Source organism: Pinus tabuliformis, chromosome 9, assembly GCF_031772625.1.
Source record: "Pinus tabuliformis cultivar Carrire ecotype Pingquan chromosome 9, CPIR1, whole genome shotgun sequence".
Lineage (NCBI taxonomy): Eukaryota > Viridiplantae > Streptophyta > Pinopsida > Pinales > Pinaceae > Pinus > Pinus tabuliformis.
The window spans coordinates 1,587,378,779-1,587,404,913 of record NC_142307.1 but is presented as its reverse complement, the minus strand read 5'-3'; the positions used below and the strand labels follow the sequence as shown (position 1 = coordinate 1,587,404,913).

The following is a 26,135-nucleotide window of genomic DNA, read 5'->3' as shown; positions in this document are numbered from 1 at the left end:
CAGAAGGCCTTGGTGTTCACATTGTAGAGAAAATACACATGTGATAGAAGATTTTTCTGAACTAATTGCTTAGTGGGAAGAGCGTAACTATCAAAGGGGAGAAAATATAATCAATGCAGAACCTAGGGGGCCTAAACCACCTTGGATGCTTAATACTAATATAATTACTAGAGGAGGAAAAAGGACTGGAGCAGATATGGAAACTTTTGAACAACCAACTATAATAAAACATGCATCACCTAAGAGGTCCTATGATTCTAACCAAAATAATACTACAAAGAGATAGCTGGAGTTTTTAAACAATCAAATTCTTTTTATATTCCTCGCACGGAACAACAAGAGCAGATACAAATGAGGAGCCCATATTTTCTCAGGAAACATCTCAGCCTGTTATGGAATGGTTTAAATTATTTTTGCAGATTATGAATGATGAAAAATTATCTATCTAGTTGGGAATGAAGCTCAAACATTTGTTAGGGATGAGGAATTTTCAAATAGCCCGATTTTCACAAACCTGCATGAATGATACTCCAGACATGTATGTAGGAATAAGGGAATAATGGGGAGATAATTTCATTTGATGCTCAAATTGCAGGATTTTAGATTAAAGATTCCATGTTGGATTTGAGATCTGATGTCAATATTTTACCAAGAAAGGCTTGGGAGCCATTGGGAAAACCTAAGTTAGTGTTTTCCCCAATTCAATTGCATATGGCCAAACAATATTGTATTCTTCCCATTGGACACCTTGAGAATGTTGAATTTGATATTACAAGGGTAAAACTATATGCATATTTCAAAGTTATAAATATCATGGGCGATAAAGACCCGTATCTAGCCTTGTTGGGAATAGATTGGGCATTTGAGAATTACATTATTATTGATCTTAAGTGGGAGACAATGACTTTTGAAGTGGATAGAATTCGAGTTATACGACCAATAGATCCTTATCAAGGCCCAAGGTTTTCAAAACATGTAGATGACAAAGAAGAACTTAATATTTTGGACTAGTTATAGATCACTATGAGAAAAAGAGATGATTATATAAATCCTACAATAGACGGTTCTATTAGTCGGAGAAGTGTTCAAGGAGAAAAGTTGGTTCAAATGTTGTGTTGGATGATTGGCAACGGGAAGATCATGAGTTGCATTCTAGGCATTGTGCAACTGTTCGTTGTGCCCGTTGGATTGGTATTGAGGTATGAGATTTTCCTCCTTTTAATGATATAGGCTCTACTATTAATTTTATTAATGAAATTGATTTGGAGATTGATGGAATTTTATCTTAAAGTTTAAAAATCTTGGTGAATCTTACTAGTCCCTAATATGCAAATTGTAAAATTTTTGTGGAAACATTTAGATTTCTAATGATTTTATATTAGTCGATGTAATATTTTGGCGTTTTTTAAGGTAAAATAATGGCGTACTATAGAATTGGGGCGAATAATTTTAGAAAAAAATGGAAATTCATGAAACTTTTTCTTGGAAAAAATATGGAAAATTAACCCACCTCCAAATATTAGCCTTTAAAATTTTCCCTTCAAAAGATCCCTTTATTGGATGTTTCCCTCCAAGAAACACTAACAAGATGGTGGGGAGCTCATCGTACTCATATCCAAGACTTGGGGTCAGTTAAGTCTTCTCTTTTATGTCGGTTTGTTTCTCCAAAGAAACATTCAGTTAAAAATCTTGTATATGAAGGATATATGAAGCATATTCAAACTTGCAGTGTCAAGTGGACCGAAGCGAGACTTCTTGTAGAAATGTGGGTGCACTAAGTTATCCATAGGTTGGGGATATTTCCACAAGCCTAGTATCTGAAGGAAGAGATGAAGAGACATACCACTAACTCGGAGCCACAGGTAGCTCGATTTTGCAGTGATTTTTCTTTTTCGAATGAGGATGCAAAAAAAATTGAGGCCCTAAAAGCAATAAAAGGAGTATTGTTTCCTATAGGAAATTATTTTGAGGAATTTAGTAATCAAGGGAATCTTGAGAACTTATATGAATATGGGTTTCATGAGGTCATCACTTGCAGCAAAGTGAACCGAGTCCCTGATGAAGATGAATTAGAAGAATTGACGCATTTTCCTTTCAAGGAATCCGAAGGACAGCAAAACATAAAGGACAATCCTATAAAGATGCTCTGCTTTTGAATCCTTTGAAGTTGCAGAAAAAATTAACATCAGTGTTGGGTGTGTGTTATATTCTTTCCACGACTAGTTGCACGCGCAAGGGAGGTCACACAGGGGGTGATAGCCCCCCCTTATCGAGGGGTTTCAGGGGGGTGGTAGCCCCCCTGCACGGGGTTCGGAGTAGCGCCCGGGGAATTTTTTTTTTTTGGACCTTATATTAGGTGGGTGGACCTACCTATGGTTTTGTGCATGGGTTTTGCACATGGTTTTGGGCATGATGGTTTTCTGCCCATGGTATTTTATAGATTTGGTCAAGGGTACTACGGTTATGTTCTAATCCAGGGTTAATGGATTAGGGTATATATGTGTATTGTAACATTGAAAGGAACAAAATGAAAAATCAACCTGGTAGTCCCCGTTTTGGGATCCAGGGTAAAATATTTGTGTATTTGTTTTATATTCTTGTCATTGTTTATTTTCTATTTTTAGAATTCATCTGCAGGTAATCTATGTACAAGGTTAAAACCTACATTTGGAATCAAAGTTGTTTCGGCTTGAAGGGGACACCTTTTCTACTAAGGGGTTTTTCTCGGGCCTGTGGTAGACCCTATTCAGTGGGAGATATGCGGGATCGATTCTTGTAGTGAAAGAAGATGATGAGTAGTGGAAAGATAAAGATCGGTAAATTTAATGGTCATAGTTTTGAGTTGTGGAAACTCAAGATGGAGGATCTGCTAGTGGATAAAGATTAGTGGATCAAGGTAGATTTGGGTACTAAACCAATGAAATTGTCAGATGAAGATTGGGCGAAGTTGGATCGAAAAGCAAAGAACACAATACAGTTGTGTATCTTAGATTCAGTATTGTTGAATGTGTCAGGGGAACCTATGGCAAAGGATTTGTGGGACAAGTTAGGGACTTTGTACCAATATAAGTCTCTGGTGAACAAACTGTTCCTACGAAAAAAGTTGTATAACTTGAGGATGAAGGATGGAAACTTGGTGACAGAGCATCTGAATAACTTTAATATTGTGGTAATCCAGTTATTATGTTTTTATATTAATTTTTCAAATGAAGATAAGTGCATCAGTTTGTTGTGTTCTCAACCAGATTCATGGGATAGTCTAGTTGTTGCAATAGGTTGCAATACAACTACCTTGAAGTTTGATGAAATATTATCATCTTTGTTGTCGAAGGAGATGAGATGGAAAAATATGGAGGGAAAAAATGGAGATGCATTGTCTTTAAAAGGACGGTCCCAAAAAAGAAACAAAAATAAGTCCTTGAGTGGGAGATCTAAATCTAGAGGGAGATATAAATCTCCAGGAAAACTTGTAAAGGTGTGCTGGAAACGCAGAAAGGAAGGGCACTTGAAAAAGGACTGTATATCTAAATCTCCTGAGAAAGGAAAGGGATACGATGATGCTCCTTCTACAGAGGCAAAAACCACCTCAGATGAAGGTGGGGATGTGTTGGATTATTATTCAAGTACACATGTAGATCATGAGGCATGGTTGATTGACTCAGGTGCATCCTTTCACTTCACTCCCAATAGGGAGTGGTTCTACGAGTATGATAAATATTTTGGTGGTGATGTCTTCTTAGAGGATGACAGGCAGGCTAGAATCATTAGACATGGAAAATTCAAGCTAAAGTTGTAAGGTGGAAGGATTAGAACACTTCCGGGTGTTCTACATACCCTGCATTGGCCAAAAATCTAATTTCTGTAAGCAAGATGGATGATGCAGGTGTAAAAATAGTGTTTGAGAAAGATACCTGCATTATGGTTTAGGGAGCACTAGTATTGATGCGGGGATTTTGGATTGGAACTCTGTACAATATTCTGGGTTGTACTGTTATTGATGGGTGTGATATTTTTGTGGTTCGTGAAAGTGGAGTAGAAAATCTAGAGGTCTCTGGAGAAAATACCATGTTATGGCATCAAAGGCTTAGAAATATTGGAGAGAAGGGCCTTCGAATACTTCATGGTAATGGTATGGTAGAAGGTGAGTCTAATTTCTCTCTGGATTTCAATTTTTGTGAACATTGTGTATATGGGAGGCAAAATTGGGTGAGTTTCCCCTCTAGTGCTAAGAGGGTGAAAAGGATATTAGAGCTTGTGCAGAGTGATGTGTTTGAACCTATGTCGGTTCCATCACTGGGTAAGTATGTGTACTATGTATCATTTATAGATGAATTCTTAAGGAATACATGGATATATTTCCTTAGGAATAAATCTTAAGTCTTTGATAGGTTTAAATAATTTAAGGCTTTGGTGGAAAACAAGACAGAGAAGAAGATAAAAGTGTTGAGGACGGATAATGGTGGAGAGTTCTGCAAGAAGGAATTTGAAGAGTTCTATAAGAAGTGTGGTATAAAATGACAAAAAACTACTCCATACACACCTCAACAAAATAGAGTTGTAGAAAGAATGAACCAGACATTGATGGAAAAGGCAAGAAGCATGCTCAGTGGTGTCGGGTTAGGACAAGAATTCTAGGCAAAGGCAGTGGAGGTTGCATGTTAACTAGTTAATAGATCACCTCCATCAACATTGGAGGATACAAATCCACATGAGGTATGGATTGGTAAGAAACCCTCTCTTTCACATCTAAGGGTATCTGGCGACGATGCATATGTACATGTTCCAAAGGAGAAAAGAACCAAGTTGGATAGTAAATATGAAAAGTGCATCTTTATTGGGTATACAACTAGTTTAAAAGGTTATAAGCTTTGGAACCCATAAATAAGGACGGTTATGTATAGTCGAGATGTGGTGTTTAGATAGGTTAAAGATGTTATTAAACATGAAGTCCTACCAAAGGAACCTGAGAGGATAGAATTTGAGCCAAAGAAGGAAGAATCAAACTCTATAGCAGAACAAGAATCAGAATATGAAGAGCCACAAACTCTAGCTATGAGAAGATTATTTCGAGAAAGAAGGCAGCTAGAAAGGTATAGTCCATTTTCTTCCTGTTCAATTTTTTATTTATATATTACTGACGATGATCCCAAAATTGTTAGGGAGGTAGTAGATTCAGAGGATGGAAAACTCTAGAAAGAGGCCATGGTTGATGAAATGACATCTTTGGACAAAAATGAGGCTTGGGATCTTGTGCAGTTATCAGCTAGAAGGAAACCCATTAGAAGTAGATGGGTGTTTAAGAAGAAGATGAATACATAAGGCAAGGTGGAGAAATACAAAGCTCGGTTGGGAGCAAAAGGTTATTCCTAGGTGTTAGGAATCGATTTTGGTGATATTTTTTCTCTTTTTCCCAAGTGTTGACGGTGTTGGACCTGCCAACATGTTAAGGGGATCTCCCCGGTAAAAAGTCCCAATTAGACCTCAGACTGTTTGGTGTAGGAGTCCCAGCAGTGGGTCATAAAGTAATGCCTTGACTGCGATGTCGCACAAAGGCAAGTAAGATAACTCTGTCAGTAGCAAGGGTGTGACTGATGCAGTGAGTCAAGGAAGGTGTATGAGAGGTTCTAACACTTCGAAAGGGATTAGTCCCAACTCAGCTAGGAACACACAACACAAAGGACATGCATATCTTCCGACGGAGCAGTCCACTCAGATGCAGCAATCACATCATACAAGGTAAGATGACACGTACAACACTCACAGATTAGTCCGAGACGAGTGCGACGATTGTTATAGCAAGGTTCAAGTGAAAGGTCTGTTTGATGTCTGGCAGAGCAGTCGACACGAACAGTAACAACATTAACAACATATGAAACACATTAACAACAAGATTCATATAATTGCATACAAATCAGTTCATACACAAGTACATAAGTTAAACAACATATATCACTAAGGAAACCGGAGCAGTCCAACTACAATAACAACATATACATGAAAATGTGTTGGATCTTATTATATAAAGAAGTGTAAGTCACAATCATACAATACATCCATGTAAACCTACTAGCCCCTGTAGAAATTTTGAATAATAAACACTTATTCATAGATATTATCCCGATTATACACTATTGCGGAATACGTGCATAATACATAACCTCCTCTACGTTGATCAACAATTTAGTAGCATCAAAAACAATGAAACATCAATCTCATGCACACATTAACACAGTATGTATCCCGGGGAAAGCTTACAGCTGAAAACCCCACACTATCTGTATATTAATGATTGAGAACATGTAACATTACATAGTACAATACTCCTCACAAGTATCCAGCACTATCTCCACTTGTTACACACAAAATTAGCTCAGATCCGAACAAGTCACAGGTTCAAATCTCCTCCGCTGCTTTGCCTGCCTCTATTGCACAATACCTGCTGAGAATCACTCACACTAGAAATCACGTGAGCACAAGCTATTTCACTGGGCATATACTAGGCAATCATCATGGGCATACTCAATACATTACTTGTGCAAGACCTCATGCACAACTATAGTCACAACTGATAGCAATCTCAACCTCTAACACCTGTCTCTACTGAACTGTACATGCACTGAGTTAACTGATGTATTCTTCGGGTGAGCGCCTTCGTTAAGATATCAGCATCTTGATCCTCCGTTGGAATGTATGAAAGTAACATGATTCTCCGTTGCACACAATCTCTGATATGATGGTACCTAATGTTGTCCATTGAGCTCCCTGCCCAATCTACATCCTCCTGTTTGTACCAAGATCCATATTCCGATGTGCCTCTCAAATAACGCAATACATGCTTGCCTGCCTTCCAGAAGAGCTTGGTAGGCTTAACCATAGCTTGTGAAAGCTGGTTAACAACATAGCATATATTGGGTCATGTATTGACCAGATACATAAGCGACCCCACCAACTGTTGATAAATAGTGGCATCCACTTCTTCTACCAAAGTGGCATCCTCCTTCCTCCAACCTCCAGGAAGAGGAGTATCAACAGGCTTGCAGCCATGCATGTTGAACTTCTCCAGTATCTCCCGAGCATACTTACCCTAAGAAACAAATAGTCCATCATTGCACTGCCAAATTTCCAATCCCAGGAAATAATGAAGGAGGCCCAAGTCCTTCATCTCAAACTCCTTAGCAAGATCATCCTTGCATGAAAGTATCAACAGCTCATCACCCATTAGAATCAAATCATCTACATAAAGTACAATGATAAGCAAATTACCCTCCACCATAATCTGGTATAGGTTAGGATCCGCCTCACTCTCGGAGAATCCAAGTCCGGTGAAATAACTATCTATCCGTGTGTACCAAGCACGTGGTGCTTGTTTCAACCCATACAACGCTCTCTTGATCCTGCACACATGCGACTCGCTGCTAAAGATCTCAAAAACTTCGGGCTATTCTATGTACACCTCCTCCTCAATGACTCCATTGAGGAATGCAGTCTTCACATCCATCTGATGAATGTGCCACCCCATCTGCGCTGAGAGAGCAAGAATCGTTCGTATCGAAGAATACCTTGCGACAGGTGCAAAGGTCTCCTCATAATCGATCCCCTCTATCTGTGAAAAGCCTTGGGCAACAAATCTCGCCTTGTACTTCTCCACACTCCCGTCATCTACCTGCTTAACTTTGTAGATCCATCTCGAACCCACCACTGATTTCCCTTCCGGTCTAGGAACAATCTCCCATGCATTGTTTCTGACAATTGAATCATACTCTTCCACCATGGCGTCTACCCATGCGGGATCCTCCACAGCTTCCTCGAAAGAGGATGGCTCAGTTACAACACATTTGCTCATAAGAGCCATGTATCCAGTGTACCGATCAGGTGACTATCTCTACCTGCGTTGGGCTATAGGTGGTCCTACAACTTTCTCTGCATCTTGAGCCAGTCGCTCAGCTTCTGTCAAGCACTTTCGCCCTCTGATGGTTGGCGCTACATGAGTGGTCTCTTCCACTCCATGAACTTCGTCCTATGGCTGATCCACGTCCTGAAGCTCATCTTTAGGAACTAATAGCTCCTCATCTGCATGCAAGTGTAGCTCCCTCTCAAGCGAACACTTCATGGCTTTCTCCTCCTGAAATTTTATATCCCGTCACACAACAGTCTTACCACTGTTTGGCAAATACACATGATAGTTGTGGGGCGTATCAGTGTACCCCACAAATATCCCAACCTCTGCGGTCAGATCCAACTTCTTCCTGGCATCCTTCGTCACATGCATGTAAACGTTAGCACCAAAAATCCTCAAATGAGAAAGATCAGGCTTCTTACCAGAATAAGCCTCCTCGGGTGTACTAATGCCAAGTATCCTGTGAGGACAACGGTTCTGCACATAAAATGTTGTATTGCATGCTTCTGCCCACAAGTGAAGGGGTAGGCCCTGATCATGCAACATCGCCCGTGCAGCACCCACGATCGTTTTGTTCTTCCTCTCAGCAACCCCGTTCTGCTGTGGGTTATGGGGAGCTATGAGCTCTCTTCGAATCCCTTCTGCTTTTCAAAAATTCTTGAACTCGCCAGAGATGTATTCACCACCATTATTGCTTCTAGGAGCCTTCACCTTCTTCCCCGAATCCTTCTCGACCAGTGCTTTGAACTCACAGAACTTTGAGTATGTCTCGCTCTTCTTCTGCATGAAGAAGATCCATCACTTACGAGAGAAATCATCAACAAAAATCACATAATACCTGTGTTTTTTTGTCGAAGCTACTAAGAAAGGTCCACACACATCTGTGTGAATTGTCTCAAGGATCATCGTGGTGCGACTATCCTTCTCGTGAAAGGTGGCTTTCACAAACTTTCCCAAAGTACACCCCTTGCACTGATCTGACTGCACAAGAGTGCCTTTAGGAAGCCCTGTAGTGATCTGCTGCAGTATCTTCAAGGCTCCATGGTGAAGGTGACCCAATCTCCTGTGCCACAACTCACCATCATCCCGGCTCACCAATCCTTCTGCCTTTCATGCCATTGCTGTGCATCCATCTACATGCAACTGATAAAGGTTCCTCACTCGAACCCCTATCTTCCGGGTTTCTCCTGTTGTCTTGCTGTGCAGGAAAGCCTTTCCCTCGCTGAAAACAACATCATATCCCTTGTCTTCTAACATCACCACAGAGATAAGATTCTTCTTCAATCCTGGAACATGCATCACTTCCTTCAATATGAAGGGCTTACCAGACTCCCTCTCAAAGGAAATGGTATCGATACTGGTCGCACTATATCTACCATCATCGCCCATCTCGATGTGCACTCAAAGATCTTTGTCCTCTAGATCATAAAAAAAATCTCGATCTCCTGTCATGTGAAAAGACGCACCACTGTCCAAGAACCACATCAATCCCATCACACTTGAAACCAAGCATGCGATCAATGAAAAATCAAGCTCAGACTGTGAGGCTAGAGCCTCTCCTGCTATAGATCCAGTAGCTTGCTTGTTCTTCTTCTTCTGCGGAAAATTAGTGGCATAGTGTCTGTGCTGGTGACAATGAAAACACTTCACCTTGGACATGTCCTGCTTCTTGCCTTTCGCACCAGACTGAGAAGCTTTCTTCCTCTTCCCCTTCTTTGCTTTGGCAGCCAAAGCGCAATTTTCTTCATCAGGTCCCTTTGATGAAGATTCGTCCCTGGTATTCCGCCTAATCTCCTCCTGCACAAGATCTGACCACAGTCTCTCCCATCCTAGCAATTTCTCCCGACCATTGATAGAGTCCTGATAGGAATTCCAACTCTTCGGAAGACCAAGGAGAGCCAAGCTCACCAAGTCCTCATCATCGACAGTCACCCCCACACTTCCCAGCTCATCTCGGCACTGAGTGAACTTCGTGAGATACTTGGGCATACTGTCTCCCTTCTCACATTTGATGTTTCTGAGTTTATCCTTGAGCACCAGCTTCCTCTGATCGCTCTTGCTTTGGAATAGATCTGTTAACGCTTTCCACATCAAGTATGGAGAAGCCTTTCCATGCAGGCTAGACACAATGTGATCCTTCACGCCCTCCAACAGAATCCTTCAACACTTTTCTGTCTTCTTTTGCCAAGCATCAACTTGAGTAGCATCAGTAGGCTTTGGGACATCAGCCTCTATGAAATCCTTCAGCCCATTATCATCCAACACTACCTCCATCCTGTCCTTCCATGAAATATAGTTTGAGCTGCCCTCAAGAGCATACTCCAATCACAATCTGTTGAAATACATTGCCACGTTGATACCAAGAAAACACTGTTGCAAATTCGAATTCCACCAGCTCCAAACTCAACCGCCTCGGATCTAAGATTTGTGAGAACAAAGTATTTCTCATACAGAGATTGACTATATTGGATTTTACCGGATATCTCACCTTCCAAAGGAAGGATGAATCCAGAGGCTACCTGGCCTGATTACAGACTCTGCCTGAAGAAATAAGATGTAAACACTTCCTGAATAGTAGATCTGATGATCAATAGCTCGGATACCATGTAGAAATTTTGAATAATAAAAACTTATTCACAGAGATTATCTCGATTATACACTATTGTGGAATACATGCATAATACATAACCTCCTGTAGGTTGATCAACAATTTAGCAACATCAAAAACAATGAAACATCAATCGCATGCACACATTAACACAGTATGTATCCCGGGGAAATCATACAACTGAAAACCCCACACTATCTGTATATTAATGATTTAGAACATGTAACATTACATAGTACAATACTCCTCACAAGTATCCAGCACTATCTCCACCTGTTACACACAAAACTAGCTCAGATCCGAACAAGTCACAGGTTCAAATCTCCTCCGCTGCTTTGCCTGCCTCTATTGCACAATACCTGCTGAGAATCACTCACACTGGAAATCACGTGAGCACAGGCTATTTCACTGGGCATATACTGGGCAATCATCATGGGCATACTCAATACATTACTTGTGCAAGACCTCATGCACAACTATAGTCACAACTGATAGCAATCTCAACCTCTAACACCTGTCTCCACTGAACTGTACATGCACTGAGTTAACTGATGTATTCTTCAGTTGCATTATGAGTTAATAATTAGTGAATTAATTTAATCAATTAATTCACATCACTCATCACTAGTCTATTTGCAGTTAGACTAATTACAACTAGTTTAACAAAGTCAAACTGAACACAACTCCATCAACTCCACAGAACTCACATGCATGAGTTCTAACTGATGTCATGCATGCAATAACTCAACTGACTCATAATAAAATCGTATTTCCTTCTGACAGCTGCATGTGCCACATCTGTAGCTCAAATTGAAGTGCTCCAAGAGAATAAGATAAAGTTTATAGTCTAAATATTATTATGAGACAATAATATTTGACTTTTCTATTTTTAACCTGGCAGTCTAAAAATAGACTTTGATCACTCCTGCTGTGAATCAGAAATAGAAGTCCACCTATTTTTCCCAACATGACCAATCATCCATAAACAGCATACTGCAACTCAAAGACCTGATCCATATGTCTAAAAATAGACATAGTCTAAAAATAGACTTTGCGCCATAATTTGCTTGCGAGCCCACTTAGTGAAGGAGACTCCTTTCCACTAAGCTCCATCATCTTGTTGCATTCTCAACAGCCCCAACAGTGGAATGTTACAACCACATCTACCTGCTCCTCCAAATAGATGTATTAGCTCCGTGCAGTGGAGAAGCCAAGGAGCGTTATAATATTGTCCAAGCCTTCTTCACACTACAACAAAACCAGCGATTTGCGCCAGATTTAGCGCCAGATTTTAGTGCATTCTTTTTGTAATTGTGATGAGCAACCTGGCGCTAAACCTGGCTCTATTGTACAATTTTTAAAGCGTCCTTTTTGGCGCCTGATTTTGCATCCTTTTTCGCGCTAGATTTTGCATCATTTTTTACACCAACTATGCATCATTTTTTGCTTCTGGTTTTGTACCTATTTTTGCACCATCTTTGGTGCCTATCTTTGCACCATGTGTTGAATTTGATTTAGCACCAAATTTTGCATCCATTTTTGTGTCCATTTTTGCATCTTTTTTTGAACCATTTTTTACGTCCACTTTTACGTTTGATTTGTCTCCATTTTTTCCATCCCATTTTGTACCATATTTTGCGTCATTTGTTGCATCCAATTTTGCATCGTTTTTAACACCATTTCTTGCATCCAATGTTACATCATTTTGAGCATCCAAATTTGCATTTATATTTGCATCTTATGTTGCGTCATGTGTTGTGTTCACCTTTGCATCTTATTTTGTGTCTAATGGTACATTCAATTTAAAGCCATTTTTTACGTCTACTTTTGTATTTGTTTTTGCACCAAGTTTTGCATCATTTTTTGCATTCAATTTTGAGCTATTTTTATGCCCATTTTTGCACCATTTTTTGTGTCTACTTATGTGTCCAATATTGCACCATTATTTACGCCCACTTTTTCATCCAAATTTGTATTTTTTTGGTGTCTAATTTTACATCGTTTTCACCATCCAAATTTGCATCTTTTTCTGCCTCATTTTGTGTCCACATTTGTATATAATTTTGTGTCTAAGTTTGAGTCTAAATTTGCATCTGATTATGCATCATTTTTTACATCCAATATGGCATCCTTGGTTTCACCTTTTTTCAGCCCCATTTTGCATCTTGTTTTATGTCTTTTCTTTCATCCCTTTTTTTTCCTTTTTTGCACCCAAGTTTGCATCCCAAATTTAAATCATTATTTGCATCATCATTTGGCATCTTAATTTGTAACATTTTTTGCTTCTTTTTAGCACTCAACTTTGCATCTTATTTTACATCTAGTTGTCTGTCTTTTTTTGCATCTAATTTGGTGTCCATTTATGTGTCCTTGTTTTTGCCCAATTTGATATCCTTTTGTATGTCATGTTTTGCTCCCTTCTTTGTGTCAAATATTGCACAATTTTTCTCTTCTAGTTTAAAACACTTTGTATGTCATTGTTTGCATTTTGTATTAATTCCTAGTTTAACATCCAATTTTACTTTCAATTTTGCATCCATGGTTACATCCACATTTGACTTCTTATGCAGAGTATATTTTTCTTTACATATATGACCCCCTTTATAGATTCATTTTACTAATTTCAATTGCATAGTGAAATATATCATAGTTTCTAGATATCATTAAAGAAGATATCACAATTCAAAATCATTTGTAAAGAAATTTAAGGGAAATTGACAACATCCATCCAAAAAAATAACAATGTCATCATATACAATGATTCATTGACAATTTTCAACACATATGTATAAAATAGCAACATAATACTAATAAGATCAGTATTACATTTAATCAAAACAACTAAAATTCAAATATGATTAACATATCAAAATATTTCATGAATATAATTATTCTATGATAAATTAACAACATACATCCAAAGATGGTAATATCACCATACATTATAATTCTCTATCAAAATAATGATGATACTTTCCAATATATAAATCAAATAAAAATATAATAATAATAATATCATCATCATATTTAATCAAATCAAACTCATCGTATGATTACCACATCAAAATGTTTCATTGATATAGGGTAAATTCACAACACCCATCTAAACATAACAATGTCATTCTACACAATAATTTTTTCATCAAAAACAATGCATGTGCATGCCTAGCTACCACCACCAAGATCATCCTCATGATCATCTTGACCATCCTCATTAGTCTCTTCCACATCATCACCAACACCACAACTGTCATCATCATCTCCTCCTTCACCACCATCATCCTCATCCTCATCATCTCCTGATATATGTTGAACATAGTTTGGATCATCATCGTGATCATCGTCTTGGCAATCATTACCTATAGTATTCTGGCAAAAAAAATCAAATTACATGTTAGTATTAATTACATAACACAACGCATATTTTTGTTATACAATGCTAACCATAAAATGAGGTAAGATATAATATCTCATAGTACTAAAAAATAAAATGAAAATACGGTTCAAAAGTATATTGGAAATCCAACTAAGATTACATACCATAGAGTCCATCCAAACAACAAATTCAACCCATCTCTTTTGTTGCAGTGCCTCCTTTTCCAAATGATTTGGAGGTCTTACATATTTTAGTTCCTGCCAATCAGTAAATAGGGAGAAATTAGATAACAATGACTTTCTTCTAGTACAAATTTTATTAAAAAAATATCACATGTTTAATATACTTACAAAGGTTGTTATCAGTGCTTTTAAACCTTTCTGGCCACTACGATGAGTGACTTTTGTCTTAGTTAACCTCGCCTTGGATGCCTTGTCCTTAAACATAAACCAATTCAATTTATTTTCACACAAATACACGTTTAAGATAATTATAAGTATTAATACATTCTAAATAACGTTTAATGAAAAATTCAATCCCTGAATGCTTTCATCGCGGACCTTTCTTTGTGCATCCAACTTCTCATATGATTTTACAAATTCTTTCCATAATTTAAAAGGTATGTCAAATGGTCTTTGTTTCAGTCTTTGATCTTGAAGCATTTTTTTAATTTTTCTTGTTTGGTTGCAATGAAACCTCTTACTGTTGAACAACATTTGCAATTTTATCTTCTTAACCGACCAACTAGTACCAAATTCATTCTCTATGTCCTGTACCACCATCTTTTTTAGGTAACTGAGCACAAAGGAGTCATAGAGGTAATAAGGAAAACTTCCATGAGTCATTTCAATAGTTACACAGAACCAGATGCGACGAGGGAGACAAAGATAAAAGAAATTCCACTCTACAAGCTATTACCTGCGAAAATTTCACAACTGAAATTCTATTGCGGCAACCAAAATTAATTCTTCTAATTGTTAATCACTTTAGTAGTTTATTGCTACGGTAACAACGAATTAATCACACTGCAATCTTCACAAAATTAAACATTGTGGAAGATAAACTGGAAACTGAGAAAATACTAGCATACACAATTATAACATCGTTATTTTTTGACAAAAGTCCCCAGAAAAACCCAACTTGGGAAAACCGGTGCAGCAGCGAAAAGTTTTTATTATTAAGCAACAGTGAGAAATTTCGAGTACAACTCTATGTTGAAATTTGCTAATGCTACAAAGAAAAATGTTGGTAAAAATATTGTGAGGAAATTTTTTCATCCCCACAAGCAATCCTGGCTCAATCAAGCCAATCGAACTAGCTCTCCAACACCTCTACACAGGCCCTGCACCAACTCTACGCATGCCTGAAACTTGCTGGCCTGGAACTGCCTCCGATTAGTTTCTAACTGATTGTCATTGGTCTGGAAGCCTCTGGCTTGGCCCTTTGGAATTTCTTTCGGCCACTAGCACTTGCAACGACCATTCCTCTAGCTAAATTGAATTTCCCTCTAGAGACGTATGCGCAGCACTTGTGTCATCCTCTCTGTGGCTATCTCTGCGTCTCTGCAAGCTACTCTCAGGATCTATAAAGTTTCCTCCGAACTCACTGTCTTTACCTCTCTCTGTCCCTGCTTCCCTTCTTTGACTCGAACTCTTCTAGCAAACAATTGTTGCTCTCTAGAAAGTCAAACTACCCAAGGAAATCAATCTCAAGTGTATTCCTCCATTTACCCATCGACTTCTTCCTATAATCTCTAGTTGGGACTCCAACGGCCAAGATTAAAACTTAATCAATGACTTTCCTAGTCGATCAATGTGAGTTTCTAGAAAAATATCACCTTCCTGAATTAATTACTGTTAATTAATCATTTTCCCTAAGACTTAGGAAAAATTTAATTATTGATTAATTAACTTAATTAAGGCACTTCTAGGTGGATTTTCCTAAAACTTTTTCTGGGTTATGGAGTCCTAGTGTTTCTTAGCCTCTCTGACAACTTCAGAGACTAGAACACCATCCGATGCTACAAAAACTAACATTACCCACCAAAGTGGGTGCCCCTATAGGAGAAAAAAATTCTCCCAATCTTCACATCCATCCGACCAACCATGTAGCCACTAACAGCCACCACTCGCTGACAATCTGCCATTGTATCCCCACCACTTGCATTAGTCATATACATTCTCACCCATCCAACGAAAACACGAGCGAAGGTTTGCTTCCAATCAAAGGCTAATTTGTTCATTTTGCAATTTGGTGCTTATTCTTGTTTGTATTTGGGCATTTTATATGTATTGTGGGATGACCTGGAAGAAAGAGGGGATTTGACTGTGATCTTGTTCCCTCACCTTAAATGGGGGGGGTTAATCTTTGATCTTAGTCCAATGGGGCCTCCCCTAATGGCCCAATGGGTATAGGTGGGGTTGATTGAGATAACATTGTTCCATTTATCCCTATTCCATACTTTCCACTTCTCATCTTACATTACAAGCCCATGTTCCACCTCCATTCTTCAGGTTCCATTGACCCTTAGTTTTCTGGGATTTGACACCCATACATCTACATACCTAGGTTGGGCCCGAAACTTTACCCTAAGAGGTTGATGTAGCTAAAAGAAAAAGAAAGAACATATCATGGCCAAAAAATAAAATAAAAAGAATATCAAAATGCCAACCCTCAAATGATAATTCTAGGGATCGCAAAGTGATATTGATGGATATTTGAGGGAAAACACTCAAATAATGATTTTTAAAGGCTTTTACACCACACTTGCCACCCAAAAGCCTCAACACATGCCACATGGAGCTCATTTATTGGATGACGCCAGCCTTTTGAGGCCTCACTGCTCACACATGTGGGCTCTCATTTGCTTTATTGTCTAAGCTAGATGGGTTGACTTGTAACCCAATGCATCATTATGATTTTACTTGTCTTTTAGGGGCTTTTAGACTAAAAATTATACTTGTTCTCTTGATATAAATAAAGGAAAGGATTTTTTCATTTGTCATCATCATCACTTGTGAATTCAGCGTCTCTACTTGAGAATTTGAGCCTCTTTTCCTATTGGAGAGATGTGATCTATGGAGAATACTTTGTATTGGAGCTATATTCTTGTCTTTGGAGAAGTTGCCTTGGATCAATGATTGGATTGTACATGCATATTGTCTTGCAAGTGCTCTTTTATTGAAAAAAATTGATTTCATGTCTAATATATAGAATAAATCGGTGATCTAGATTAAATATTGTGCCTTAATTTTGTTTAGTATCAACTTTGTGGATGCTAATTCATATTATTGCATGCATTACTCATTGTATGATATGTGAATGGAAAGCCCCTTGGTGATCTTACATTAGCTCTCCCAAGTGAATTTTGGTCCCACATAAAGAAAATACTTAGGGTTATGATGTTAGTGCATCAAAATATCCTTACTCCTTTACAAGTTTTAGCCAACCTAATGAATCCATACACTCCATCAACACTAGGACTAGGCATCGCCCATCCTTATTTGGTGATAAAGTCAATTTTCATCCATAAATTTTACTTTCTCTCTCTTACCTATCTTGGTCCTCTGAATAGCCAAGCAACCAACTAGGGCTCTCAGTGAAGTGGAGAGGGAATTTTGGTCATGGAAAGTCTAAACATCGAGGGTTGAGTGGTTGCCACAAAATCATTCCCCTTGGTGGGCATTCATTCTATTTTTATGAATAATCTCCCTTACCCTAGATATTTTCCCTAGTGTAAACCCTATTTTAGTTATAGCTTCAACTTGGGGGCCTCTTGAGGGTTTCGTGTGTCTTAACCTTGTTGGAATATGTTGTAGGAAGCCCTTTCTTGGCATCTTGACCTTTAGTCATCCCAACTCTCAACCTAAAAAAATCAAACCCTAGGTCTTATGTTGCCCTAATTTGGCCTTTTCAAGGAAAGCGAACTTCTTCCTCTTGATGCCTTATGCCTAAATCGTGCCTTTCCCTTGGAGGCCTCTTTGTCACCTTACACCTCCAAGCTTAGAACACCTATTAGGTGACTTATTATATAGGGACTCCTCCCATTGGTGAAAATCCATAATGAGCAGGGAGTTTTGGTTGTGGTGACAATGGGCCGCCACACTATTGTTGTCACTTAGTCTAGTGCATTCCTTGTAGGGTACCCCTCTCCAAGGCCTGATAGATTTTGCGGCAACACAAACAAAAGAGGTTAAAAGACAAAAGAGGCTGCAAAGGCAAAGACCACTGCCTGCCATTGTCATTGGCCTAGCACAGTCTCCAAAAAATTTAGAGATAGTTGTACAAGGATAATAATAAAGGTTGTGATGCCTCTGAAGAGGGATTGAGTGCATGAAGTATAATAGAGGTGTTAAATAGTATACTCCATGGAGGAAGAGAGTGCTCAGACACACAACAAATCGATAGTATTAGTAATTATATGCATATCAATAACATCAGCATATTTCTCCCTGTAATACCTATGAAAGTTCCTACTGAGAGCCAGATGCTTGAATGTGCATTGAGAGGCCAAGAGGGGGAATATCAGTGATCAATATGTGTGCATGAGGATATGATATGTGTATTAGAGAAAAGAAAGAAATATTTCTGAGTGAAACTGTGTTTGTATTTGTGTGAAAGCAAGCCTCTTCATTGGTCAGAACAAAGCAAGCCTCTTCATTGGTCAGAACAGCTAGGGATAGGATGTGTAAATGATGTATGTTCATATGATAGAGGTTCTGCATGTATGTGTACGCCTTGGTTATGTACTGACCAACCATTGCAGGTTTGTTGCTGAGGACATGGTACAAGGTCCCAGCAATGAAGAATGTTGCACTGGACACCAAGGACTCTTACACAACCTTTGTCTGCAGGTAAGAATAAATTCTGCTGCAAGAAATAGTGAGCCATTGGTGCCCAAAGAGGACATGAAGATACCTGTGAGCATGTGATGTGGGCATGCAAGCACACAGAAGAAAAGATAAAACCAAGCTCACTTCTTTTGAAGTTCAATATTTTTCATAACACGTACTCAATCAGACAAAACATAGGACTTAGACCATATGAATAAATGTGGACAAGAACAAAAAAAAAGATTTAAAATAAAAAAGACAGCAATTTTGTTCTAAAAATATCCAATCCAGACATGCATGCCTGTTCTCTTTGAAAATATAAAAAATACAGCAATTCTGTACTCAAAACATCCAATCTAGACATGCATGTCTGTTCTCCTCTGAAAATAATAGATCTACTTGCAAGCAAAAATAATGATCCCTCGAAAGCAGAGGATGAAAATTATAATAATAATCTAATTTTAAGATGTATGAAACCCCCTTGTTTGTGGGACAAGTGACCCATCTCCATGCAGTGATTTGACTGCTAAAGTCTACTGAGGTGTACATACTCTAACCCCCTGTGGTTTGACTTTGAACTTGTGACCTCTTACAAGGAAGCACATGTTATCAACTATTAGGCCCACTCAAGATGTACAAAACATAGTTTTCTCTGATGTCAGAAATGAAATTGACAAATTTTGCTTCATTTAGGGTCATGTTTCTTCTGCAACTGATGGTCAGAGAGTTGCTCTTATTCATGGATAATTTTCTACCACATTCATTGGCATGCTTCTTCAGAATGAGACAGACTGTATAGAACTTCCCAGACTCTAGTTATTGTGTTCCATCATCAAGTATATCAATACAACATACAAATTACTTACCTAGGTCCAGGTCTTCTTTTCTAATATCAACAAATTTTTTGTCTTTGTATGTCTGAAGATTTTTAATAGCGACCTCATCAATTGGGTCTACGAGATAGAGGACCTGTAAAGCAACACAGTACAATGCAGTTGTCACTTTGTATGTACTATCAAGGTACATGAAATATATAAGTCATTTATGTGGAAAAGTAAAATCATACCTCAATATCCTTCTGAAAAAAAAATTCCAAAAATGGTGCACTCCTGGCACTTTTAATGCTATCTGAAGCAATATAAAAAATACCATTTTGTTTTTCAGTCATGTTTTCAATATAATCATCCAAGCTAATCATCTCCTCATGCATGGATGAGAAGAACCGTAAAAGAGGAGCAATCCGTTTATGATTATTTGAGTCTTCGATACAGCCCAATTTGATATACTTTCCAAAGTTCTCCCAGAAGTTCTTGTAATCCTGCATTAATAATCCAAAATAATGTAAATTCCTTTTACAGAAGCTTCAAAACGCATTCACTCAATCAACATCAAGGAATATGACAAAAGACAATGCAATAATACTTCAATTTCATTAAGCTGACAAGAATCAATCAACATTACTGTCACAAAACATGATTTCCATTTCTGAGAAGAAAGTTCAGGAACATAAAGATGTAAGGAATCTATAAACAACTCAAATTATGGCATAGATATTAACTGGATTCTACTAATCTATGAAACATAACTCCATTCAAATAGATAGTGTTTAATGAGAACCTCACATTGAATTTAAGGTGGAAAGTAGGATAGCATAACAATATTTCTTGGGCCATGACACGGTTAATAACTTTCCTCTAAATTTACAGGTTGTGGACTTACATCTTTATTCTCACTTTGCACAATGCCCTGAATCATATCAAATGTCTTCACAAGACGCATCTTCATTATACGAACCTGACATGCACATTCAAGGATTTATTCACAACTAAACTTAATTAGACAAATGTTCAACCGAAATGCCATTGCATCAAACATTTACTACTGCTAAAGACATGAAAGCAAATAATCACAATATCTTGTAGTTAGACTCGTTGAAACTTCAAATGGCATATGACTTGATGTAACAGCAATATAAAATCCCTACCTAGCTCCAGAACAAAACATTTACCATCTACAACTAAATCAAACATAAAGACACAATCCATATTTTTCTTCTTTAAACCCACGAAATACTTGGAAACCAAAATATTTCCAACATAGAAGCTCATATTAATGCTTGCATATCAATATTATTCAAAAAAGTACCAACTGATCTGCATATTAAATCTTATAATTTAACCTCATACAATGGCATATTTGAAAAGGAAGGTGTGAATGAGGAACTTACAATGCGGCTTTCTTGAAGGATCTCCCTGGAGACATTAAGAAGAAGATCATTTGAATCGAAAACACCTTTAACAAAGCTCAGCTAGCGTGGAAACTACATACAGGTAGAACATATTTTGTTCAACATAAGCACCAGATACCCTCAAATGAGACTATAATTTTTGGAGGAAACATTCCAGGAGTGAAGTAGCTGCAAAAAAGACAATCAATACAACTTACCAATTCACCATTAAAGTCATCAGAAATAAAAACACGCTTGACATATAGACGAATGCTCTTAGTCTTTGGATGCATTATATCCTCAGTGCTGAGGGGAGCCATACCAGGGATGTAAAGGACACTTCTAAACTCTACTTCACCCTGAATTCAGACAGTATGGGGCAATTTGTTGTAATAATCTTTCATACACCGATTACGTGAACCAAAAGAAGAAATTTTCTTTATTAAAGATCTCTGTACATCTATCCAAAAGGCCATACCTCGGTTGTGAAGTGAGTGTATGTCAAAGGATCTAGAAATTCATTGAATGCCTTCTTGTAAAACTCATTGTACTCTTCTGATGCAACCTCTTTGGGATTACGCATCTAGAACATGAAAGTTAGAAAGACATAAGGCTAAGCCCCAGAGGAACAACTAGAGATTGACATGGGCCATGCTTCTGCTATATATAAAGGATTCAGGCATGCAATATTAAAATGAAATAAAACAGAATTTTGAGTTCATAATTAGCCAGAAAATATATGAAATGGTTGTTCAGAATAAGATAACACCCAATGCATCCACAGGGTCTTCTGGTAGCAATAAGCCCAACATTTTTCCTTGGTGGTGCATCCCAACGTACAGTACTAGCATGACCAATACGTTGATGATTACCTCCAACTCGATTCATCCACAGAGGGCGAAAATAATTGAGAAAAGAAAAATGATAACCAAGAAACGTAAAAAAGAGTAAAATGATAATATATTATTTTCATAGAATCAACATAAAACATAATATAATACGAAAATAGTTGTTGGACGTGTTGCTAGCTTTTTCGTTGTCACTGATTTCCAGCAAAACAACTGATGGAATGATGGGCAGATATGGCTGCACAGGCAGCAAAATCATGGGCAGTAGATATAGATAGTCGAGCTTCAGTCGACATAGTTTACAGGGAGCCATGGGCAGAAGTGGAGGCATCAACTGTAGAGGAACCACTGGATAAAAGGCATCGTTGAAGGCAGAGGCATCAATTCCTTATCTGTTTTTGAATTCTTGGACATAAATATCTTAAACCATGTTTTCATCAAATATATCAGCATAAATTTTTTATAAAAGAACCTTGAAAAATAGATGAATACCATGACAAATTTTTTGTCAAATATATCAAAATTTAAGATAATATAAAAATATCTTCACAAAAAACTGTTAAAAGGTTGAAGACTCAAAAGAAAATTTAGTTCATGTGTCAAAAGTTAAACTAATTTAATAGACTATTCAGAAATACTCTGAAAATTAGAAAGCAATGGATTATGAAATTTAAAGAACTCATCAAAACCGAGAAGTACACCCAATACTATTAGAAATCACGAATGTAATTATTATTATTTTCCTGAAATCGAATGTACCTAAAATTCCCCAGCCGAACCTTCTTCAGTCAATCGTAGGTGCAGGGCACAAACATTGTGATCCATTGGCAAAACGTAGCACCCGTACACAATTTCTGAATCCCTGTGGTGGAACACGTCTATGCATCATTGATAGTTTTTTACCACTTCGAACTGCAATAATGTTGGTTAAAAATTTATTCCTTAAAAGAAAGGAATTATAATGTTCGATTAAATTTAAATTGAATTTAAGTTAAATAAGAAATAAAAGGGGCAAACTTTCATATTATATGACCCTTCAATCAAGGAGATGCCGGATAAATTGGTGCTTTCTGGTCAACTTTTTGATAGGGTTTTCAATTAGAAGCCCTGTTCTAATTTAAAGAGGGAAGCTTCACCCTGTTAGTGCTTTTAGAAGCCCAGAGGTTTCGACAACCCATATTCTGTTAATGTTTCCAGGTCTTGGAATCTTTCTGGGCTTCGACGTTATCTATGTCCTTCTAAATCCACTTAGTTTTTTTTTGGGTTTGTGTGGCTGAAAGTTTGACAGCTTCCCTTTACCTAAAGCTTCGATAGTCCTTCCTCATCCTTTTGGGCATTTGAACTCCATATGGTCATGCTCACAAAATTCTCTGATACTGCAGTTTATCAGGATGCCTCTTTTCTCTGAGGAAAAGAGTAATTCTTGACGATAGGCTTTCTTTGTTTAGATCAATGTTTGCACATATCTAGAAAAGGAATTCAACTTGTGTTCCATCGTTATCCTAGTTGGCTTAATAAAGCCAACTGGTTAGAAGAACGTCATCCTTACAATTCGAAAGTTCTAAGGAAAGGGTGGTACTACAATCTGATTCAGACTAGAGTGTTTATGGGTACATCCAATTTTGGATCAAATATCCAATACTGCATGAAGAGTCCTGCCCTACCGAGGTCCTTTTGCCATCTTATATTTGAGAAGGATGCAAAAATCGCTAAGACAACAAATATTTCCTGCAAGGGAAAGCTCGATCTCCCTGGCTTTTGAGCTTAAACAATGTCTTTGGTAATTTGAACCCCCCTAGCCTCTGACAGCTTAAAATAATATATGTTCTGAAATTTGAAACCGAGGTATTCAAATCTGATCCCAACTAGAGAGCGTATGGACAAATCATTCTCAAATCAAACCCAATGATCCAATACTAAAACGAGAGCCCCTCCTTACAGAGGAACCACGAACCTTTGAAATCCATTTTGAGAAGCATGTGGAAGTTTTTGATCCATAAATTTGGCCAATAAGGGAAATCGCAACCCCTCCCGATAGCTTCCAAGTTATGTTTTTGCAAAACCGCCGAGGTATTTTCCGATGGTAAATACACATACTTCCCTCGGTCTAGATAAGGGTTCATCTATATGCTTAATATTAATACAGATTTTTGGCGCCTGTGTCGATTCTCTAAAACTACAGACCTTTGAAAATCCATTTTGAGAAGGATGTAGAAATTTTTAATCCATAAATTTGTCTCATTTTGAGAAGGATGTAGAAATTTTTAATACATAAATTTGCCCAATAGAGAAATTTGAACCCTTCCCGATAGCTTCCAAATTATGTTTTTGCAAAGCCGCTGAGTTATTTTCGGAGGGGAAATACCCATACTTGCTTCGGTCTAGATAAGGACTCATCTATCTGCATAAGATTAATACAGATTTCTGGCACCTGTGTTGATTTCTTGAAAAAACTAGACCTGGATGGGTCCTGGCCTAGGATTCCTGACAGCTTTGCTTAAAATAAAAGCCATCAGCCCCTCCCCCGATTCAACCTCAGTAAATATCCTCCTGAAAGATACGGGCAAATCCATCACACCGCCGCTCTTTTCTTCTACCACTGCACTGCCTCTGTCGGCAACTTATGAATTTAGTATCAAGATAAAGCTAGTGTCAACATTATTAGGCCCCTTGAAATATAGATCGATGTTTCTAACTTTCGATTTGCTCACACATATTCTCGTACATACCTCCTTAATCCCAAATTCCACCTTCTTGTGCACTTTGTTACATTAATGGTCATACCACTCCTTCCTGTCTAACACCTGCCGAGTAATCGGTGGTTATAGATTTATGTATAATAGGATTGAAAAGGCGAAATGAATGGCCCTAACATGGTCTATTTTATTTGCAAATAGGGTTTCTAGGGAAATAGGCGTGGTCTATTCTATCTAAGAATAGTGTTTCCAGGATTTTTCATTCTTTGAAATAGAATAGGGTTTTTAAGATTTTCATATAAAAGTAAAAATGATGAACAAATTCTTTAAAATAGAATACAACTTCTAGGATTTTCTTCTTTTAAATTAGAATAGGGCTCTAGAGGGAAGCTTCACCTTGGTAGTGTCGTTATCAATATTGTGGCTGACGACGATGTCTTAGTCTCCAAAAGCCCTAGCAAACGAACCCCAATTGCCGACATTCTGTTCCATGTTGCAGACAATGGCTCCCTCCAAAATAGATCTCAAAGGCAACAAGTTACCCACAGTCAAAATGGCCTTCTTTCCGCAATAAACAAACTCTCCCGTGTAAATACCTTCGGTAACTAATAAGAGCTTTTTTTGATGCTTGTAACGGAATGGGTGCCCGAAGGGCACTTTGCAGAGGGGAGCGTTGCGGCCAGGGTCATGCATTACGTCCGTGAAAATTACCCTAATGTACCCATTATGCTTGCCATAGTCGAGGCTTCCCAAACGTGCAGGTCCCTTCCTATGATGGGTGTGGAATCTGAGCATGGAGCCTGCTCCTTTTCTCTGTGCACGAATAGCGCGACCCATGTTTGCAGACCAGAGCAGATCACTACACACGGAGTTTGGATCTATTGTGCCTTCGAAACTGGAAATAACAGATATGGCTATACATACAACCTATAGGTTTACAGGAATAATTTATTGCGTGTCTATAAGGAAATTCGGTTGAGAGATTATGCTATATCCACATGGTTAAAACTTAAACCCTTGGCCGCTAAAGCCAAAATAAATGGCCGCCCGATAGCAAACTCTGAGTTGTGAAGTCAAAAAATTCTATGTGTAATGGAAATTAATTGAAATTTTAAAAATATATTTATATTAAAGAAATTTTATATATTTTAATATTTAATATTTAATTATTAAATTTAATAATTTAAATTTTTAATAGGTTTATATAAGAAGAAATTTTATATCTTTTCAATATTTCATATTTAGATTTACATTAAAGTTTTAAATTTTGAAAATAAAATAATTTTTTGGAGGGAGGAGTGAAATATGGTTTTTTTGTGAATTGTAATTTTAAAATTGTTTATATTTGTCAAAATTAATATAAATTATTTAAATTTAAAAATTAATGGAAAGAAATGAGCAAAAGCAATGGTTGTTATAGAAAGAAAACTACATATTTGTTAACCTTTAAGATGTATGATGTTGAATTTTGTTCGAATTGAAAATTTCTTATTCAAATTTTTACCGTATCGTATGGAATTCGAATCCGAATGGTAACTATGGTTTAAAGCAATGCGATTGAAGAGGTTTTGTCTGTATCCAGTGATTGTTTGACACAAATTCCATGATTCCTCTTCTCAGGACCCGAAATGCAAGGATTGCACAGAAGATG

General features: G+C 37.7%; 1 protein-coding gene and 1 long non-coding RNA gene across 7 annotated transcripts; both read right to left on the bottom strand.

Annotated features, from left to right (window-relative positions):
- Window positions 1-13,725: 13,725 nt before the first annotated feature.
- On the bottom strand, window positions 13,726-20,913 carry LOC149154774 (heat shock protein 90-5, chloroplastic-like). 6 transcript variants are annotated; one of them, XR_016262976.1, is made up of 6 exons: window positions 20,433-20,912; window positions 19,780-20,031; window positions 19,580-19,682; window positions 17,997-18,039; window positions 14,232-14,289; window positions 14,122-14,138 (listed from the first exon to the last, which is right to left on the bottom strand). XR_016262976.1 is itself a non-coding variant. In XM_089441004.1 (5 exons), exons 1-4 carry the CDS (start codon window positions 20,496-20,498, stop codon window positions 14,071-14,073), a joined length of 489 nt encoding a protein of 162 aa, XP_089297130.1. In that variant the 5' UTR covers window positions 20,499-20,911; the 3' UTR covers window positions 13,726-13,874; window positions 14,046-14,070. The 6 variants fall into 6 exon arrangements, 4 of the variants coding, with proteins under 4 accessions (XP_089297130.1, XP_089297131.1, XP_089297133.1 ...); XM_089441004.1 differs by lacking the exons at window positions 14,232-14,289; window positions 17,997-18,039 and adding an exon at window positions 13,726-13,874 and having other exon boundaries at window positions 14,046-14,138; window positions 20,433-20,911; XR_016262977.1 differs by lacking the exon at window positions 17,997-18,039 and having other exon boundaries at window positions 14,063-14,138; window positions 14,232-14,318.
- A 2,309-nt stretch (window positions 20,914-23,222) lies between these two features.
- LOC149154773 (uncharacterized) lies at window positions 23,223-25,562 on the bottom strand. Its single transcript, XR_016262978.1, has 2 exons — window positions 24,881-25,562; window positions 23,223-24,592 (listed from the first exon to the last, which is right to left on the bottom strand). It is a non-coding gene; the product is annotated as an uncharacterized LOC149154773 (long non-coding RNA).
- Window positions 25,563-26,135: the final 573 nt, after the last annotated feature.

Excerpts from the sequence above, each read along its gene's own strand:
- LOC149154774 (XM_089441004.1), bottom strand. The coding sequence starts at position 20,498 with ATGAAGATGCGTCTTGTGAAGACATTTGATATGATTCAGGGCATTGTG. Across the intron at positions 20,032-20,432 it reads TGCAAAGTGAGAATAAAGAT|GATTACAAGAACTTCTGGGA; the intron begins GTAAGTCCACAA and ends TTATTAATGCAG. Across the intron at positions 14,139-19,579 it reads AAAAGAAGACCTGGACCTAG|GAACTAAAATATGTAAGACC; the intron begins GTAAGTAATTTG and ends ACTGATTGGCAG.